General features: G+C 40.2%; 1 protein-coding gene and 1 non-coding gene across 9 annotated transcripts in view; one reads left to right on the top strand and one right to left on the bottom strand.

The window, feature by feature from the left end:
- MAPKAP1 (MAPK associated protein 1) overlaps positions 1-19984 on the top strand; it is a 246002-nt gene that overhangs the window by 95936 nt on the left and 130082 nt on the right. For all 8 annotated transcript variants that reach the window (XM_019816522.3, XM_019816521.3, XM_019816520.3 and 5 more), the window contains one exon: positions 13468-13640. In XM_019816522.3, the coding sequence (XP_019672081.2) occupies positions 13468-13640 (173 nt within the window). The remainder of the gene's footprint in view (positions 1-13467; positions 13641-19984) is intronic.
- Positions 18913-19053, bottom strand: LOC111557686. Its single transcript, XR_002737916.2, has one exon. It is a non-coding gene; the product is annotated as a U4 spliceosomal RNA (small nuclear RNA).

Genomic DNA, 19984 nt, shown 5'->3' with positions numbered 1-19984 from the left:
CTGGATTGTGCTTGTGTGAGAGCACCTTCTGGTATGTGCCGGAACATCCTGAGGCTGGATGAGAAGATGCAATGGCTTTTCTCTTTTAATTACTGAGATAGAGACCTTTGCCTCTTGCCTCTGCTTCTCAACTTTATGTTTGTTTGAAGGGACGATTTATCCAAAGATCTGCCTGGTCTGATTAATAACTTAGGTAACAATTATGAGGAATGACTGACATCCTCGTAGTAGAACAGTTTGCAGTTCACAGAGTGGTTTTACCATGCTTTATTTTTACTTTATATGCCCTACCATTCTTTTGCGGTAGGTAGTCTCATCTCTGTTTTATGGCTAAGGAAATTGGCTTTCAGAGAGGTTATGGGCTTGCCCAAGGTTGCACAGCTCAAGGTCCAGACCAGTTCTATAGACCCTGCAAAGACTTACATAACAAATATAACCCATGATAGTAAAAACTGACAGTATCAGGAGCTGCTTTCTGAATTTAAGACTTTGAGAAAGAAGATGGTTGTTATTCCTGATACAGTTTATGGGTAGGCTTTCGTTTTCTCCTCTTCATCCTTCCCCCTCCCCATTTTGTAAAATTTCTTACCTGTGTTTGAACAAGTCGATATCTCGAAACAAAATTATCCAAGGCTGTTACCCAAATTTCACTTGATAACAGTTAGATTGTTTAAACCATTAGCTGTAGGCATTTTGTTTTTTTCAAAAGTGGAAGAAGACTGTCAGAGCCTCAAAATATGGACGATTTATTTTTAATAGAGGAAAACTTTCCTGAGAGCAACAACCCCCTTCCCTGCTTTTGGGTCCAAGACTATAGATTTACATTTACTATAGATGCTGTAGAAAGAAAATTTATGAAAATAACTAATCTAAGAAAACCTGATGGAAGTACTATTTTCTGTGCTATGTTATACTCTTTGAAAGGATTATAGTTGTAGTCTGGCTCATTCTACGGCACTTAGTAACAAAACTTACTTTGTTTGAGGCTCTCAGTTATGTGAAGGATGTCTGTGGACGTGGAGGTGGATTAGTTACAATTTCCTGAGGGCTAGAAGTAAGATCAGTGCCTGGAATCTGCAGAGTGCATCTCAGTAGAAGGAAACAGTTTCAGCCACCAAAACTCTTTGCCTAACAAAGGAAAGGGTCTGTCTCTGAAGGTGTGGCAGGGACCTCATCAGTGAAGGTGTTCTGAAGAGGTTGTAGGACAGCCATTTGGTGAAAATGGCTTAGAGGGGACGACCCTTAAAATTCCTTGCCACTTTAAAAGTCTATGAGTAGCAATAAAGTTGGTCTGTTGTTGTTGTTGTTTTTAAGTCTGTGAATGTAAAAGCAGGGGGGAAAAAGGAAACCTAATAAAATAAACAGCCAACATTTCTTGAGCATTTAGTATGGACTAGGCACAGTGATAAGTGCTTTTTATATGCACGGTATCGTTGAATCCTTTCAACAACTCCTGGAGGAGCTTTCTCCTGCTGTGTGGAAATAGTGACTCAGAGAGGTTAAATAAAATTGTCCAAGGACACACAGTAGATGGCATTGCTGAGAATTGAACCCAGGTCTTTCTGACTCCACAACTTAATGCTTTTAACCACCACACTGCACTGCTTTACTAGCTTCTATTAATATAATAAGGATCCTGGAAGTACCCACATCAGAACTTGACCTTGTTGAAGAAAGAGTGACAGTTGACGTTCTTAATAATAAAAGCTTAATGGAACCAAGGTTGGTGATTCGGAGGAAATTAATGAGATTTTGTCAATTTTATTTTAAACTTAACTTGTCAGAAAATACAGTGTCCAGTGACAAACTGTAGAAATGTTTTTGACAAATTAACTTGACTACAGGTGCCAGATCAGGGAAATGTTAATTTAATAGCCTTTAAATGTTCCAGATTTATTGAGGGTTAAGATAGCACTACAAAGCCAAGCCCCTAGCTCTGAATGGATTTGTCGTAGAATTTTATACAAAATCTATTCATAAGTTCATTGCTACCGTTTTGAATGTGAAAAAGTGAGTTCTTTCTCTGAGCCTGTAAAGCCAGCATTTATTGAGAGCAAAATGCTACTGCCTGGTGTTTGGGATTGTTGTTTTTTTTCCTCCCTATGTAGACCTTCTTTATTTCTCATAGTCAATTAAACCTGGCTTGAACCAGATTTTAGGCCAGATTCTGTTCAAAATCATTACTCTGAACAAATAAAGTCCCTTAGTCATCATCAGAATAATGATTTCAGGCCTGTGTGTACCACGTATGGATACCATGTTTTTAAAGACTGGGCCATAAATTTGTAGAATATAGCATCCTCTGGTCTTTGCTGAGGAAGTTGGGGAGGAAGATACCAGTGAAATGGGACTGTAGCCATTCCTTAATTTAAGAGAGTGTTACCTTTGGAAGGCTACAAATAAGCCTCTTATCAATTTGCATCATTACATTGTCTGCATACACTGATATATTTATTTCTGCGTTAAAACTGCATATAACGATCTGCTTCTGCAGTTGTGGCTAATGGAGTAACCTTGCCTGCTTTTGTCTCTTTAATTGCAGAAGCCAAGCTGTCTATCCTTTCTCTGTTTCTTTCTCTTGATAGAGAAATTGAACACTTAGCAACAGTTTTGACATCTGATATTCAATTTATTATTGACAAACCTTGATGTGAAGTAGTGCTGCTAACTGAACCTTCTGTCCTTAAGCCTTAATTCAGCTTGACTCACTTTATGTGGATATTTCTTAATTCAAGATTATTTTGAGCTGAATACCATCTATTCTTCCTTCTTTCCCTATTTTGGAAACTATCGCCTGTATAATTTTATGATAGGCAGCAAATAGTTTGCTATTTCAGTTAATAGGATCAGATAAGAAAAACCTGGTTAGAGATGTAATGTTTTAATTCGTCATCACGTTCAAATTCTATGTATTTCGATTCTGTACCTATTCACATTCTATACACTAAAGTTATTTTAAGTTTTTAAGCTTTTGCTTATTAACTGGATGATATGTGAGTCATAATGCTATTTCATGACTGTCATAAAGATGGTTTTCAAAGAGTGAGCATTATGTATTACACACACAAAACATTCATACTCCTTGACCTAGTAATCTACTCCTAGGAATATGTGCACAAACATTTATATAAGAGAATGTTTATGGGAATATTATTTATAGTAGTGAAATGTTAGAAACAATGTCCATATTTAACAATGGGGGGAATCGGTTGATAGTACCTCCGTGTGCTATAATATGCAGGTATTTAAAATCATATGTTAAAAGAATATTCATCGTTCATCCCATTAATAGGTATAAGTAGCTACTATATGTCAGGTCTGATACTAGGTGTGGAGGATATTTCAGAGAAGAGAATTCCTGAAGAACAGGGCCTGGGAAGTAGAAGAGGTGTAGCCAGTTTATCCGGGACAGGAGAGTAGTCGTAGGTCTGGTGGGTCCATTTTGAAAAATAGCCTAAGGAGCCCTTCAGTAAGCTGATGCCATACCCGTACTACATTCTCGGCCCTAGGAGACTGCAAAATGAGTGAGGCACAGTTTTTCCCTTTGCATAACTCATACTTACACGAGAAGGTGGGAGGGAGGTGGTGGAGGTAGGTAGAGAAAAGAGTGAAACCTTAAGGCAAGGTAAACTTCTAGGGAGCAGAGAAGAGGGAATTTGGACTTCTACCTTCTGGGAAGAGGAGACATTAGAAATTGAAGGATGGAAGAAGGGGTACATTTCTTGGTCAGTTACTGTGTGCCAGGCATTTTATACATACCTTATTTGCTCTTCCAAGTAAGGAACTGGAGGTTCTGAAAGGTGCTGAACTCCTAAGGTCTTGGGACTAAGGAAGTGACAGAGCTAGGCTTCAGACCTGGATCTGTCTCACCCCAAGTCTTTGTGCTCTTAACTACTGTTCAGTAGGCTTTAGCAGTGGTACACTGGGTCCAGAATGTGACAGGTATTAAATACCATGCTAAGGAGCCAGCATGCTGACACCAAGGAGAGCCATCATATGTATGCTTCTGAGTTGGTGACTGGCCAGGTCAGTGATTTGAGTCAAATCACACTGAGTTTGGAGAGAGAAGAGATTTTGGAGACAGGGAGATGGTTGGGAGACTGCTGCATACAGTGGTCTTACTGGGTCATGATGAAGTTTTAACTAGGGCCATGCCGGTGAGGATAGGGGGAGAAGGGTTTGAGAGGCATTTCAGGGGCGTTTGGATGCTGATGAGACAGAAAGAGGAGTTCAGGTTTCTAGCCTGAGGGACAAGAGTGGGTGGTGAAAGCCTTAACTGAGACGGAATGAGAGACAAGGTGATGAAGAAAATGGGTCTTGGACGTACCGAGCTTGAGATTGTGACTGCATTTGCAGAGGCATCAAGTCATAACAGAGGCTGTGGGACATGAACTCTGGAGACTGGTTGGTCTTCATGAATCACATTTGTGTTGAAGAATCGTTTTGCTACAGGAAGTACTTTTCTTTTGTTCTGAAAAATGAATTGGGGGCATTCCTTGATTTAGAGGCTTCTCTGGAGAGTGTTGTTCAGCTCCAAATTTGTCAGCTCATTGTAGGTTTATTACTTTTTATTCTTTTTTTTTTTAATAAAAATTACTTAGCCTGCCATAGGAAGGTGTCTGGGTTATATTTTCAGCTTATTTTTCCCAACAGCCTGTCACAGACCTGGCACATAGTATGTTCTTAATAAATTTTGCCAGATGACTTGACATAGGCTACATTTTCAAAATTGGTCCTCTCTCTCCTACCTAAAAGTCTTAAGCCCTGTATGGTGTTTTTTTTTCTATATCCTTTTTTGTTTGTAATTGTAACATTTGCTATTTTGTTTCTGGATTGTAAAAATAGTATGTGCTCATCGTAGAAAATGTGGAAAAATATAAAGCAGAAAATTAAAATCACTCATAATCCCATGTCCTGGAGAATTCCTGTTCACTTTTTTGTATATCGGTATAGTAGATATTTAAATACAATAAGTGTCTTTTCCTTGGGTTAATGGTTCTGTTGGATGGAAGGGTACTTTTTTTTTTCCCTTGGGTGTCTCAATCAGTTGAGGGTCCAATTCTTTTTTTGTGTGTCTTTTAATTTTTTTTTTTAATTTACGTCCAAATTAGTTAGCATATAGTGCAACAATGATTTCAGGAGTAGATTCCTTAATGCCCCTTACCCATGTAGCCAATTCCCCCTCCCACAACCCCTCCAGTTCTCCATATTTAAGAGTCTCTTATGTTTTGTCCCCCTCCCTGTTTTTATATTATTTTTGTTTCCCTTCCCTTATGTTCATCTGTTTCGCCTCTTAAAGTCCTCATATGGGTGGAGTCATATGATACTTGTCTTTCTCTGACTAATTTCGCTTAGCATAATACCCACCAGTCCCATCCACGTAGTTGCAAATGGCAAGATTTCATTCTTTCTGATTGCTGAGTAATACTCCATTGTATATATAGACCACATCTTCTTTACCCATTCATCCGTCGGTGGACATTTGGGCTCTTTCCATCCTTTGGCTATTGTTGATAGTGCTGCTATAAACATGCGGGTGCATGTGTCCCTTCGAAACAGCACACCTGTATCCCGTAGAGAAATGCCTAGTAGTGCAATTGCTGGGTCGGAGGGTAGTTCTATTTTTAATTTTTTGAGGAACCTCCATACTGTTTTCCAGAGTGGCTGCACCAGCTTGCATTCCCCCCCACCTTTTTTTTTTTTTTTTTAATCTAAGAGGCCTTTGCCAACCCCTTTTAGTCTGGGTTGCTTCTGAGCTCCCACAACAGCCTGTACTTCTCTTCCTTAAAGCTTTTATCACCTAGTACAATGTAGACCCTTCAGCAGACTGTGAGTTTGATGAGGGTCTATCTGCATTGAGTCTCTCTTGATTTTGTCTTCAGAGCCCAGCATGGTGTCTATGGGTGTTGGTTGCATGCATGAGTGACTGAGAGGATGGTGCTAGCCCAGTTTTCCTTATCTCTGTGTTGACCCCTTCTTTGTGCTCTAATTATGCCTCCCTTTTTCCAGTTCTGTATTGTGGAACACGTTAAATTGCCGTGCAATGAAACTGTATGATACGATCTTTGTTTATTGCTAGTTGCTGTTTAATAGTTAGATGTTAGGTCTATGGAATATTGCTTGCCTTGATGTGTGATGAATACTCTTAATCCTTTGGTCACCTTATTTTTTTTTATAAGTTAATTACTTTCTATTATGTTGATGGATTGTTTTATGTTTTAGATGATTCCCTCTAAATATTGCAACACGGGAACCATTAGGTAGAGCTAACTGCCACCACCTTGAGTTTTTTCAGAAGAGGCTCCTTATTAAAAAATACATATTTTCAGGGTTTGTGCAAGGCACTTTTTGCTGTCATCAGTGCCTCAAGATGGAATTAGAAGATTAAAAAGATAAAGTGCTTCATTCATTTAATAAGTATCTACCATATTTATTCTCATAGTTTCCCCACACTCGCTATTTCACCGTGAAATAAAGACGATAAAGGGATTCATAGGAGCACCATGTCACTCTCTGCCCTGCAGTCGACCGACAGCAGCCAAGGTCTCTGGAGCCTCAGTCCCTTAACACTTCTCCGTGGGCCACTCCTCAGATTCACTGCTTTTGTAGGAGACATCTTCAGGCTCCACTTTCCGTGTGTTTGTGAGAAGGGCGGGGCAGGCAGACTTATGGGGGTGCGATTCTTGGGGGAGTAGGGAGTGATTAAATTGAGAACTTTAGAGAAAGAAGTCATTGGTGTTTAAAGTGGGGGCTTTGGGGGCGCCTGGGTGGCGCAGTCGGTTAAGCGTCCGACTTCAGCTCAGGTCACGATCTCACGGTCCGTGAGTTCGAGCCCCGCGTCGGGCTCTGGGATGATGGCTCAGAGCCTGGAGCCTGTTTCCGATTCTGTGTCTCCCTCTCTCTCTGCCCCTCCCCCGTTCATGCTCTGTCTCTTTCTGTCTCAAAAATAAATAAACGTTAAAAAAATAAAAATAAAAAAAATAAAGTGGGGGCTTTGGAGTCAGACAGGAGTGTGAGTTCTGCTCATCCACCTTGGTTGTGGGAGCTTGAGCAGATGACTTCTGAGCCTTAGTTTTCTCGTCTGTCATATTAGGGTAATGATAGAATTCTACCTCTTAGACAGAATTAATTGAGATGATTTAGGCAAACATTTACCAGAGCTTATTTAACAGTTAGCTCTAAATAAATGCTAGCTCTTGGAATAATAATAAGTATTATTATTAGGACTCCTTACAGCATCCATCTTTGTCCTCATGTGACTGTGTAATAGGTCTGAGTAATAGAAATGAGTCTGATCTAAAAACTTAGGTCTTTCTGACACATTGCTCTGCATTTCTGAAGCACTTTACAGTTTGTGAAACACAGTCACATTTCTCATGCCAGGATTCCTTATGGCGCTTCAGCTCCAGTTCTTCAGAAGGAGGAGGAAGAATAAACCAGTTTGGGCTGCTGGTTTGAAAAGGAGGTTGAGGAGAGAAATAAGAAGGCAATAAGCCCACTCCAGAAAGATGCCATTGTTTGAATTTTAACCTTTTGACTGCCTGACAAGATCAAAACACTTGCTCTTTAGAGACAACGTAGCTAGTCATTGGAATTATTATTTCCCAGCTGAAAAACACATGTGTGTGTGTGCGTGCATGCGTGTATGAGTGAGAGAGAGAGAGAGAGAGAGAGAGAGTCAGAGAGAAAGAACATTATTGTAAGAGGATTACTTTTTTTAAATTTGCCTTATGACAGAGACAAGACTAAAAAAAAAATCAGTGGATCTAATGGTAGATTCTAGGTTAGAAGTGAAATTTCTCTAAAAGTTTTTAAAACAGATTTTATGTATTTCCTCACATAAAAGTTCCTATCTTTCTTACTTTTTTCACCCTAGAGTTGTAGTGTTAAAGATGGAAACACTTGATTGCTCAAGTACTTGCATCTCCATCCACTACCAGGAAACAGACCCATAGAGGAGGGGCAAGATGGATGCATGGAGGAAACTAACATTTATTGTGTTACTGCCATGTTGTCCTGGTAGGCATTGAATCATCCATGCATTCATTCTGTAGTTCAACAGATTTTTTTGGAGAGGTGTCTGTGCACCTGCATGGTGCTAGCCATTGTGTAGAGAGCAGTCAACAAAGCAGACGTGATTATGACTGCTGTCATGGAAGGAAGGTCAGAGGCTAGTGAGGAAGTCATACGCTGAAGGTGTCCATAAGCAAATGTGTAATATCAAATTGTTAAGTGCTGTGAAGGAAATGAACAGGATATGTGTGAAAGAAGAACTGTGAAAGGGACTCCTAATCACAATAATAATAATCCTTAAAGGAGTCCTCTGATAGGTATGTCCTATCCTTATCATCATTTTAACATAGGAGGAAATGGAAGAACAGAGAGATTAAGTAACCTGCCCAAAGCCACACTTAGAGGAATCATTGATCATGAGAAAGAGCCTTCTAGATATAGTGAATATAGTGAATAGAACTTCTGTGGCCTTGAAAGTGGGAGAAACAGGTACGCACGCGCACGAACCACATCTTGAAGGCCAGTGTAGCTGAACTGTGATAATCAGGCAGGAGAACAACAGTAGATGATGTTGGAGAGGTAGGCAGGGGTCAGAACATGCAGTGCTTTGTTAGATACTACAGGAAATTTGGATTATTTCAGAAGTATCTTGGGAACCACTCATTGAAGGAATTTAAGCAGAAGTGTGATATCAAATTTGAGTTTGAAAAAAAAACCCCAAAACTCTAGCTTGTATGTCAAGAACAAATCGAAGTAGGCAAGAGTGCATGAGGTCAGGAATCCATTAGAACAGTCCAGGGGAAACCTAATGGTATTTTGGTGGCAGTGGAGATGGAGAATTTTTTGAAATACATATTTTTCAATTTTTAAAATTGAATTAAAACTCATTACATAGAATTTACTATTTTAATGATTTTAAAGTATAATTTTGTGGTCTTCGGTATATTTGCAACGTTATACAGCTATCACCACTAATTCCAGAACATTTCCATCACCTCAGAAAGAAATTTCATACTTGTCAGTTTCCCATATCCCCCACCCCCACCCAATGTCCTGGCAACCACTGATCTTTTTATTTATGTAGATTTGTCTGTTCTGGACATTCCATATAAGTGAGTTCATACAATAGATGACCTTTTTATGCCTGGCTTCTTTCTCTTAGAAAAATGTTTTCAAGCTTCATCCGTGTAGTAGCATGTGCCAGTACTTCATTCCATTTTATGGCTGAGTAATATTTCATTGTATACATTTCGTTTGTGCATTCATCAGTTGGTGGACATTTGCATTGTTTCCATTTTTTTTTAAGATTATTTGTTTATTTTGAGAGAGAGAGAGCACAAGCAGAGCAGGGGCAGAGAGGAGAAAAAGAATCCCAAACAGGCTCTTTACCATCAGAGTAGAGCCCAATGTGGGGCTCGAACCCATGAACCACGAGACCATGACCTGAGCAGAGATCAAGAGTCAGGTGCTTAACTGACTGAGCCACCCAGGCGCCCCTCCATCTTTTTTAATGTTTATTTATTTTGAGAGAGAGAGCAGAGGAGGGGCAGAGAGAGAGGGAGAGAGAGAATCTGAAGCAGGCTCCATGTTATCAGCACAGTGCCTGATCTGGGGCTCAATCTCATGAACTATGACATTGTGACCTGAGCTGAAATCAAGAGTTGGACGCTTGGGGCGCCTGGGTGGCTCAGTCGGTTAAGCGTCCGACTTTAGCTCAGGTCATGATCTCACGATTCGTGAGCTCAAGCCCCGCATCGGTCTCTGTGCTGACAGCTCGGAGCCTGGAGCCTGCTTCGGATTCTGTGTCTCCCTCTCTCTCTGCTCCTCCCCCACTCATGCTCTGTCTCTCTCTCTCTCTCTCTCTCCTTCAAAAATACATTTTAAAAAACCATTAAAAAAATTAAAAATAAAAAAAAATAAAAAAAAAAGAGTTGGACGCTTAACCGACTAAGCCACCTAGACACCCATTTCCATCCTTTGGCTGTTATCAATGGTGCTGCTATGTACATTTATGTATGTTTTTATGTGAACATGTTTTCAGTTCTCTTTAAGTACACTTAGGAATGGAATTGCTGAGTCATATGGTAACTTTACGTTTAAGTTTTGAGAAACTGACAAACTATTTTTCCACAATGGCTACATCATTTTACAGCTCCACCAACAATATATGAGGGTTCCAACTTGTTCATATCCTTGCTAGCTTTTCTAATTCCTGCTATGAAAAAAAATATATAGAACCATCTTAATGTGAAGTGGTATCTCATTGTGATTTTGATTTGCATTTCCATAACAAATAATGAAGTTGAACAGTTTTTCATGTGCTTATTGGCCATTTTCATATTTTCTTTGGAGAAATGTCTATTTAAATTCTTGGCCATTTTAAAGATCGGATGGCTTGTCTTTTTATTGCTTAGTTGTAAGAATTATTTATATATTCTGGGTCCTAAATTTTTGTCAGATATATGATTTGCAAATATTTTCTCCCATTCTGTGGGTTGTCTTTTCACTTTCTTAATAATGTCCTTTGAGGCATGCAAGTTTTTAATTTTTATAATGTCCTGTTTATTTCATTTGTTGCTTTTGGTGTCATATTAAAGAAATCATTACCTAATCCAAGGACATGAAGAATTTACACCTATGTTTCCTTCTAAAAATTTTGTAGTTTTAGCCTTAAATTTAAAGCTTTGATCCATTTTGAGTTAATATTTGTAGATGGTGTGAGGTAGAGGTCTAAATTCTTTTTTAAAAATATTTTTGTTTTTTATTTTAGAGCACAAGCAGAGAGGGGCAGAGGGAGAGGGAAAAAGAATCTTAAGCAGGCTCCAGGCACAGCGCAGAGCCCGACATGGGACTCAGTCCCATGACCCTGGGATCATGACCTGAACCAAAATCAAGAGTCAGATGGTCAACCAACTGAGCCACCCCGGCGCCCCTAAAGTCATTCTTTTGTATGTGGCTGTCCAGTTACTCCATTTGCTGAAGACTTTTTTCTCTTTTGAAATATATTTTGCAGTAGTCACTAGAACATATAAGGGAGTAGAAGGCAGGAGGAAGAAAGAAGAATCAAGATTACTGATATAAGGAGCTGTGTTAGTGGTGGTAGCATTTACTGAAATGAGGGAGAGTATTGTTATTTGGAGTAGGATGGAGTGAGGGATAGTGAGAAGTTCAGATTTGAACTTAAGTTTAACTTGTCTGTGATACTTTTCTGCCTATGGTATAGACAGTTTGATGTATGAATTTGGTTCCAGGGAGAAGTTTGAGGTGGAGATAAGGTTTGAGTGTCAAGAGGATATAGATTGTTTTATAGCTCTGGGACTGTGAGAACACTTAAGGAAGAAATATACAGAAAGACAGACACGAGAGAGCCCAAACTAGAGGCCAGGGAATGCTAACAAATAGAGACTCTAGAGGTGAAGGAATCTGCAAAGGAGACTGAAAATCAGAGACCAGAGAGGATTGAAAAAAACCAAGAGTGTAGGTCATGGAAGCAAAGAAAGGGAGAGGCTGATCGTGTAGGAGAAGGTGAAAAAGTAAGTGAAGGATAAAGTCCTTGTGAAAGTGAGAACCAAAGGGACACAGAGCATAAGTAGAGAGATTGCCCTTTAATGAGATGAGTGACACTCCAGTGTAGGGAGTACGTGTTGTTAAATCCAGGTAAGTTTGTCAATTTATTGAGGGGACGATAAGAGTTCCTTTCTGAAAGCTCTTATTTTCTTAATGAAGAATAACATTTGTCTCTGTTGGCAGTACATGAGCGAAGCATAGGAGCTGTGGTCAAGGCAGGCTCATGAGAAGTAGGAAGGGGGAAGGAAAAGTATGCAGTGGTGGTCTTGGCATGAGGTGCAGGTTGGATCAGGAGATGTCATAGGCTTGTTGTACAATGTTGAATGTCTGTTTGAGGTTTATCATAATGAGCTTAAGGTCAAATCAGTCTGTGCAGTTACATGATTTTTCTCCAGCAGTGTTTAGCTGGGGAATGCAGAGAGTTAGGTTCACCAAGGTTGGCATTCTGCCAGTTGAATCCCATGGAGGAAGAGAGTGTTAAAACTGCATTTACAAAGGAATGCTTACAATGGTTGATCAAGTAATCTGGAGGGTGGTGTGGGGAAATAAGGGTGACATCATTTATAGTGGTGGATCAGTAGATTGTAGGTTGAAGAGTTTGGGGACTAAAGTGAGATGAAAGTATATTAAAGTATATTCAGTGAATAGACCTTCTAATTTGAGATTTTGGAGTTGGTACAGATCTTTGGTGTACCCACGGCCAGAAGTGATTGAAGGTGGAGTGGATGAAAAGGCATGGGATGACATAGTCTAGGGATTAAGACACTTGGATGTTACATGGATTGTTCCTTTAGATGGAATTGCCAAGAATAATGATAGGTGTTGGGGTGGGACACAGACTCTTTGGCGAGGGAGGAGCATTTCTGGATGGTCAGGGGAGGAGCATTTCTGGATGGTTGGTGGATAATAGAAACAAAAAAGGGTGGAGAGAGGATAGTGTAGTCAGGAGGTCTTGGGTCTCCAAGGAATAGGGATTTTTGCCAGAAAGGAGAAATAATAATTAGGGAGTAGCAGGGATAAGAATATGTACTCAGCCTCCTGGCCTTGAGGATTTGGGGGTTAAAAAAGAAAAATGTGGAACAGTCTTCTGGACAGCAGAGGAAGCAGTGTCCTTAATGACCAGCAGGTTTTAATTAAGACAAAGAAGTGAAGGGAGTATTTTTTTAAAGAAGTGGTTTATGGAAGTTTGCTGGTTAGTGTAGGAATTCCACAGGAGAGTGGAAGTTTCAGGAGGGAGAAAGGGTAAGTGTGTTGGAGGGATTGAGGGTATATAGAGTAGTGTGGGTGTACTAGTTAGGACAATAATGGCAGACCAGGGACCTTTGAACCTCAGTGCAGATGACTGAAATAAACAGGAGTACTGCATAAGGGAATTAGGCCCTTCACCCCCACCCATCGAAGGCAAGCCCTTGGTTCCCGTGCTGCGGGCCTAAAGGCTTCTTCACAGAGTATGGCAGCTGCCCATGCCGCTTATCCCAAAGTCTCAAGGAGTGATGTGGCAGTTTTCAGCTGAGGTCAGGGTCTAATGGTGACTTGTCCAGGGTCACAGTGAGTAACTAGCAAAGCACATCTCCTGACAACCAAACATCAGGTCTGCTTACCACTCTTAATTTGTTTATTTTGGTTTTAGCCCTCATTTACCATACTGCAGGCAGAGCTGGGTCTCTTCGACCATTAGAAAATGAAGATTAAAGGGGGGGGAAAACTCCTTAGAACTAGACAGTGTTTCCCCTCTGGAACCATTTCGGGCTCTCAGGCAGGTCTGTGCCAAAAGGATGAGAAATGGCTGTGCTGCACACAGGCCCTGGCGAGCAGTCATTGCGGCCCAGTAGGGTCTGTGCGACCGTGATCGTGTGCGTTACTCTCATGCATGTGTTCTGTCCACAGGGTCATGTCGGCACAACAGCAACCAAGAAGATCGACGTCTACCTCCCCCTGCACTCGAGCCAGGACAGACTTCTGCCAATGACTGTGGTGACAATGGCCAGCGCCAGGGTGCAGGACCTGATCGGGCTCATCTGCTGGCAGTACACAAGTGAAGGACGGGAGCCGAAGCTCAAGTAATCCTTCCTCTTTTTGGCTGCTCTAGTTTCTGGCTGTCTCCGGGCCACCCATGCTGCATTCTGGGCCCGGTCAGTCTTTCTAGGCATTGGCCTGGGAGCCAGACATCCACACGGATCCAGGTCAGGTTGCTCACCAGATCTTGGGCCTGGGTATCCCAGGCTTATCTCAGAGAAATCCGCGTACAGAATAGGCTAATAAGTTTGTGAATCCAGACATGAGACAATATATTTTAGCAGTTTCCAAACCCTTTTATGATGCTTGCTGGTAAAAGTTGCATGGGAGGCAGTAGGAGGGAACTAATATTTGTTGAACCCCTACCATGATTTGGGCAGTAATGCTAAACCTCTGCACACCTGATTTCTCATTTAATTCTCCTGGCTCTCTGTGAGGTGAGCAGTGTGATCCTTATTCTGCAGAGGAGGAAACTCTGAATCAGAGAATTGATATTTGCTTAAGTTCACGCCATTGGGACATGGCAGAGTCCAGATTTGACTCCCGTTCTGTTTGATGCTAAGGTTTTTGCATTATTTCCTTTAGGTCTGAATTATAGTTTTCCTTGTTGTTAGTCAGTGGTACAGTTTTTCTCTCAATCACTAAGCTCTATTCATGATTAATAGAAAAAAAAGAGAAATAGAAATAGAAAATAGAAAAATAGAAAAAAATTCTATGAAAAATGTAATGCTCCAAAGTAGAATTTCTACGTGCATATCATGTAAAGTGCTTTGCTGCATCGGTTCCCCCATACTTGAATATCTTATCTGACAGCCATCCTCTTCTGTTTGCTGTGCTCTCTTCAGCAGTAGGATTTACAATACAGCAAAATGTAGTGGATGCCTTCATTTTGGAAATGGATTCTCCTGGAGACTTTCTCTTCTCTTAGAATGGTCCAGTCTGTGGTCAGTTGCTTGGTTGCTTTTTCTTCTTGAAATACATTACATTTGCACTTAGAATTATTTTTTCAAGTTCTCATTGACATTGCCTCCACTTTGCCTGAATACACTGTGAATATAATGTTTACTGCTCCTGTGGCAATAGAAAGCCTTTTCGACCACCTAGGCTCAAAAAAAGGCTTGACCAAGGCTGAGCTATAGTGTTACCCTTTTTTCAGCATGAAGTGTAAACAAAGTAGAGAAAGGAGTCAAAGTGCTGGTGACTTTACACATGTTGTCTGAGTTAATTAAGAGATTGCTTAGTGCAGGCACTGAGACCAAGAGACACAAAGGATTGCCTAGGGTCACACGACTAGTAAGGAACAAGAGTCAGGATTTAACTGTGACATACATGTTACAGATGAGGAAACTAAAACTTAGAGCGGCTAAGTCACTTTCCTAAATTACACAGTAAGTGGTAGAACTGGCATTAAGCCCTAGGGATCCCTGGCTTCAGAGCCCTGGCTCTTCACTATTACATTATACCCACTATGACTGTGTGTGGGTCATATTAAAATATTCATTGAGTTCCTACTTACTGCAGGCACAGTGCTAGATCTTGACATCCAGAAACGAAAAAGGCAGGTCATGCCATTAGAGAGCTTACTATCTAAGGTAGATAAGCAATAGGAATACAGTACAGTAGCATGTAAAATCAGGTTCTGTGAGAATGTCTGATCCCATATTTGAGGATGAGAATGGAGTCATGAAGAGCTACCTTGATTATACATCTAAGCTGAAACTTGAAGGAGTAGGGAAAGTGATGCAGAGGGGTTGAGAGGAGGGTGTTCTAAAATAGAGGGAAAAGCATGGACTTCTGTTATGATTATCCTTCACATTCAGGCTTTAAATTCTGAATTCTGTTCCAAATACATAGCAATGATAAGTGAAGTATGTTACTGACATACCTGTAGTTGAATAACAAGATAAACATCCTGGTAGGCTAAAAATGGAACCAGGTATGGAAATAGGCAGCATGTGCAGGGAGTTGATTCTTTTAGGGTGGTACTTCCCAAAAAACATGTTGTGATTATTTTCAGGCTTTGGGGTAGCTAGGCAGGGCCTGGGGTGGTTGGAGCCCCAGCTGGCATTTCTGGGTAGGGAAGAGTCTCATCCCTCTACCCATGTACCATACTCATACTGTTATTTTCAAAGTATGCCGTGATGTCAGAAAAGAGTAGGAAACACTGCTTGAGGGTATGGAGACCAGAGGAACTTTGTGCCTGGATAGGGATCAGAGGAAGTCTCACTGCTAGAACCTGGGAGCTGGGATGGGACTGTCCCACTTATGAAAAGAAACTGAACAAAGCTGACTGAGTCTGTGACTTGTTTCAAGTTGTGTTTCTGGGGTGGTAGGGGAATAGAGATAGCAGTGCTACTGGGACCTGGCCATGACATGACTGGGTTTATGATCTCCCTGGTGGTGTTTGCAAGGGATGGGTATAAGACCTGGTTGTATGGTGGAGGCCTCTGCTTGGATGGGGATGGAAGACGGTGGCAATAACTGTAAAAACAGGGAGGCAGGGAGAAGGAGGGAGAAAGAGAAAGAGAAACTGTTCCTATTCAAGAGGAGCTAGCAAATTAAAATTCTCAAGCGAGTATAACTACTAAGAAAGACAATAATTAGGAGATAAATTCACTCCCAACAGAATATAGTAAAGCAATCTGCAAATTAACTTCAAATAAATATGTTTAAAATCATCAAAGAGATGAAGGAATAACATCCATGGTAAATTCCTAGGAAATGGTGAAACAAAACTAAGCAGATGAGAATTAACCAGTTAGAAGAGAACCAATTAAAGGTACTGGAAATATAAAATGTGGTTATTAAAGTAACAACAAAAGAGTATATGGGATAAACTCTAGACTGGACACAGTTAAGAGGGACTGAGATGAAAGGTACTACCAGTGAATTCAACCTAGGACGTAACACTAACACACAGAGATAAGGAGACACAGAGAATGGAAGACGAGTAAGTTAAGAGACGTGGAGCAAAGATGGAGAGCCTCCCACTTGTGAGGCAGAGAATGGAAGGAATCTCAAGAAACGATATCTGAAGAGAGAATGCCAGAGTATTTCCTAGAACTGGAGGCAGATGCAAACTAGTCTTCATATTAAAAGCACATACAAATGAAATGGATGAAGGTTAGCCTTTACAGCAAATTATGCTGGAGCAATGGGACATCCATACACCAAAACAAATCAACCTAAACCTCATATACCTTGTAAAAAATTGATTCAAAAATGAATTGAGAATGAAATGTAAAACTTTAAACTTTTAGAAGAAAGAACAGAAAACCTTTGGGACCAAGAACTAAATGAAGAGTTCTTATATATGATACTGAAAGCAGGATCCATATTAGAAAACAAAATGTTAATTAGACTACATTAGAATTGAGAACTTTCCCTTCACAGGAGCATCTGCGTGGCTCAGTTGGTTAAGTGCCAGGTCATGATCTGGCAGTTCGTGAGCTTGAGCCCCACATTCGGCTCTGTGCTGACAGCTCAGAAACTGGAGCCTGCTTTGATTCTGTGCCTCCTTTCTCTGTGTCTGTGCCTCCCCTACTCGCTCTCTGACTCTCCTTGTCAAAAATAAATAAACGTTAAAAACAAACAAAAAAAGAACTTTCCCTTTACAAAAGATCCTTACTTTCTTTTTCCACTCCAGAAGCTGTCAGACAGCCATTCTGCCTTCTCCTTTCCCATGGGCCTAGAGTCTTCAGCTTTACCTGGCCAAGGGAGACAAAGCATGGTGGTGAGGTGGGGAGATGGGCCTGTTGCAAAGAGTCAAAACAGTAGAATTTAGGGCAAAAACACATCAATAGGGATATTTTGGTAAACTGCATAATGAAAAAAAGGAACAGCCCCACCAAGATAACATAATGCTTCTGACTGCATATGCACCTAGCAGTATAGTACCAAAATATTTTAAGGGAATTGTAAAGTGGCATTGAGTGATCCATAGTCAAAATGGGAAATTTTGATGCATTCCTACCAAAAACTGATAAAGAGATGAAAAATAAGTGAGGATTAAGGAAGATTCAAACAATTTAATTAGCAATTCCAAACCCCCAAAGTAGAGATGATCTCTTGTACTAGTTTGTAAGCCTCTGAAATTGAATAAATCTTATTAATATTTATATTCCTGAGGTATCCAGCATGTTCACGTTTTTTAATAGTTGCTCTGTAAGTATATTGTGAATTACAAAGTTACATTGATTCTGGAGAAACCATTGATCCTTTGAAATTTTTTGCAATCCTCATGTAACAGTGGATTTCACAGTTTTGTTTGGTATAAGACAGTCTATAAAGTAAATCCCTGGGATCTCTTCCTATCAGGCAGTACAGTACAAGGTATTTTCTTCCTGACCTATTTGTACTTAAAGTGTTAGAATAGATCCTTCTTTGATCTTTTCCAGTGGGTTGGCCCTGCAAAGAGCTCTTCATTCACAGGGGGCCAAATCGCTAGATACATGGTTTCAGTCTGGTTGTTAAGAAAACAGTTGATTTAGAAATACTGCTCTCCTGTTTCTGTGCCTTGAAAACTATCAATAGTAGTAGGCTTTGGCCCCAGGGAAGGAATGGAGAATTTGGCTAGAATTTTTGGCCTCCTTTACTCTTCTACCTGTTAACTCTTGAGCAAGATGGAATGTGGTACTTTAGCTAATTTCCTGCTTTTTTCATACCCTGATTTTAGGAAAAACGTTTGTAAGAAATGAACTGAAATCATTTCAGTCTCTAGGTAGTTGAATTTTTATACTTTGTTGTGTAGATTCATGTTTATTGAATTTTCATCAGGAAACGTGGCCTGTAAAATTTCTGCTTAGAAATTTATTTGTTTATTTATTTATGGGGGCTTACTATACAATGAACTTTCATAAATATTTTGTGGATTCTGGAAACATTCTCTGTAGGTTATAGAATTCATTATATTCTTATTAAAATGATATATTTAATTACAATTACATTCTTATATTTTTGACTATTTGGTCTATGGATGATTAAGAGAATTGAATTAATGTTTCCATTTTCTTGTTTGTTTTTGTCAGTTTCCCCTATGATTTCAACAGTTTCCACTTTACATATTGCAGCGCACAAAAATGTTCGTGCCTTTCATATCTTTATTGTGAGTTGTACTTTTTTCAATATAAAACAGCCCTCTTTGTTTTATGAATTGTGTGTCCTGCCCTTTTCTTTGCTTTATTTCAGTAATAGGAGCTTTTCCACCTCCTGTTCTTCGCGTTTTTCTAATCTGTCTTTGTTCAGCCTATTACCTTTGCCTTTTTGTTTTAGATATGTTGAATAATTTTGTGAGGTTTTTCTTTTTTAAACCTGCCTAAATCACTCTTTTTTTTTTTTTTTTTTAAGATTTTATTTTTAAGTGATCTCCACACCCAACGTGGGACTTGAACTCTCAATTAGCAATAATCGCGCCTCGGATAAACCTCATTGGCTACAATACTGCCACTGCGCAAAGCTGAACTCTCAACCTCAAGTTCAAGAGTCACTGACTGAGCCAGCCAGGCGCCCCTAAATCATTGTCTTTTTTATAGGGGAGTTTCTCTTACTAAACATTTTTTTTAATATAAAATTTATTGTCAAATTGGTTTCCATACAACACCCAGTGCTCATCCCAACAGGTGCCCTCATCAATACCCATAATCCACCCTCCCCTCCCTCCCACCCCCCCATCAACCCTCAGTTTGTTCTCAGTTTTTTAGAGTCTCTTATGGTTTGTCTCCCTCCCTCTCTAACCTTTTTTTTTTTCTTTTTTCTTTTTTTCCCTTCCCTCCCCCATGGTCTTCTGTTAAGTTTCTCAGGATCCACATAGGAGTGAAAACATATGGTATCTGTCTTTCTCTGTATGACTTATTTCACTTAGCATAACACTCTCCGGTTCTATCCACGTTGCTACAAAAGGCCACGTTTCATTCTTTCTCATTGCCACGTAGTATTCCATTGTGCATACGAACCACAATTTCCTTATCCATTCATCAGTTGATGGACATTTAGGCTCTTCCCATAATTTTGCTATTGTTGACAGTGCTGCTAAAAACATTGGGGTACAAGTACCCCTATGCATCAGCACTCCTGTATCCCTTGGGTAAATTCCTAGCAGTGCTGTTGCTGGATCGTGGGTAGATCTATTTTTAATTTTTTGAGGAATCTCCACACTGTTTTCCAGGGTGGCTGCACCAGTTTGCATTCCCATCGACAGTGCAAGAGGGTTCCTGTTTCTCCACATCCTCTCCAGCATCTGTAGTCTCCTGATTTGTTCATTTTAGCTACTCTGACTGGCGTGAGTGTGGTTTTGATTTGTATTTCCCTGATGAGGAGCGACGTTGAGCATCTTTTCGTGTGCCTGTTGGCCATCTGGATGTCTTCTTTAGAGAAGTGTCTATTCATGTTT

Source organism: Felis catus, chromosome D4 (assembly GCF_018350175.1).
Source record: "Felis catus isolate Fca126 chromosome D4, F.catus_Fca126_mat1.0, whole genome shotgun sequence".
In the NCBI taxonomy this organism is placed as follows: domain Eukaryota; kingdom Metazoa; phylum Chordata; class Mammalia; order Carnivora; family Felidae; genus Felis; species Felis catus.
The sequence above is the reverse complement of the archived record's forward strand: the minus strand, read 5'-3'. Positions and strand labels throughout refer to the sequence as shown.